This window comes from Camelina sativa, unplaced genomic scaffold (assembly GCF_000633955.1).
Source record: "Camelina sativa cultivar DH55 unplaced genomic scaffold, Cs unpScaffold02944, whole genome shotgun sequence".
In the NCBI taxonomy this organism is placed as follows: domain Eukaryota; kingdom Viridiplantae; phylum Streptophyta; class Magnoliopsida; order Brassicales; family Brassicaceae; genus Camelina; species Camelina sativa.
In genome coordinates, this window is record NW_010924053.1 from 1 (window position 1) to 953 (window position 953).

Below are 953 nucleotides of genomic sequence, written 5' to 3' on the forward strand. Positions count from 1 at the left end.
CTTGCCGGTTTTATGAATAATATTGGATTTTTGGTTTAAAAGCTCTGATTGCTAGATCCAATAAACTAATTCACAACCAATAAAAAACTATCACAACATATTATGAGCCAGCACTTACCGTTTCTCTTTATTTTAGAGAATTCTCATGCGGAGTAAAATAGATCAAGACATATCCGAGGGATATTTTACCTTGAGGACCGAATCTATGGAACAAAATGAGGGTCAGGTTTCACACATGATTGCATTTGAAGATCAAAGTGATGCTAGAAAATTCTCTTATCTGCTTGAATCAGTATTTGAAGACTTAGATGAGTTCATTGCCGATATAGCTCCTGTATCAACCAAGGTAAATAGCTCATTCTTCTTTTCTGATGTCGGTATCTGTGAAATTTACTTGGGGGATTTGTGTTCCTCAGAACCCTGAATTTCTCTTCATGATCAGAGATTATAAAGTATACTAGATTCTAAGAGCATTGATATTGTAATTTTTACTTATTCACTGTAGGGTCTTTATGACGAAGTGAGTTCTGGTGGCAAGAATGTGATAGTTGTGAAGAAGAGGCAGCTTACATTGTATGCTGGACAACCATTCGAAGATGTTGAAAGAGCTTTGAGAACTCTGATTCAAGAACAAAGATGAAAAAACAACAACATTACTTAGGAGTGGAAAAACTAGAGATCCCAGAGATGATTGATGTGGACGACAAAGTCAGTAAGAACAATGGAGCCAAACCAACAATTTTTTTTGAGCTTAATGAGCCAATGAGCCTTATTATGGTAATAACATTGGATTGAGAGCCTCTGGTGTATTATATGGCAATAACATTGGAATTGAGAGGACAAATCCAATAGGGGTAGGAGAAATAGAAAGATCGTTATATCATGTAAAAACGTATTTTTACATGCATCAGAGAGAACAACAACATTTATTGAGATGAGACAATCTTGATCAT

General features: G+C 35.4%; 1 protein-coding gene across 1 annotated transcript; it reads left to right on the top strand.

The window, feature by feature from the left end:
- Nucleotides 1-140: 140 nt before the first annotated feature.
- Nucleotides 141-952, top strand: LOC104774460. The gene is made up of 2 exons (XM_010499061.2): nt 141-346; nt 506-952. The coding sequence occupies exons 1-2, from the start codon at nt 146-148 to the stop codon at nt 638-640; spliced, it is 336 nt and encodes a 111-aa protein (XP_010497363.1). The 5' UTR covers nt 141-145; the 3' UTR covers nt 641-952.
- Nucleotide 953: the final 1 nt, after the last annotated feature.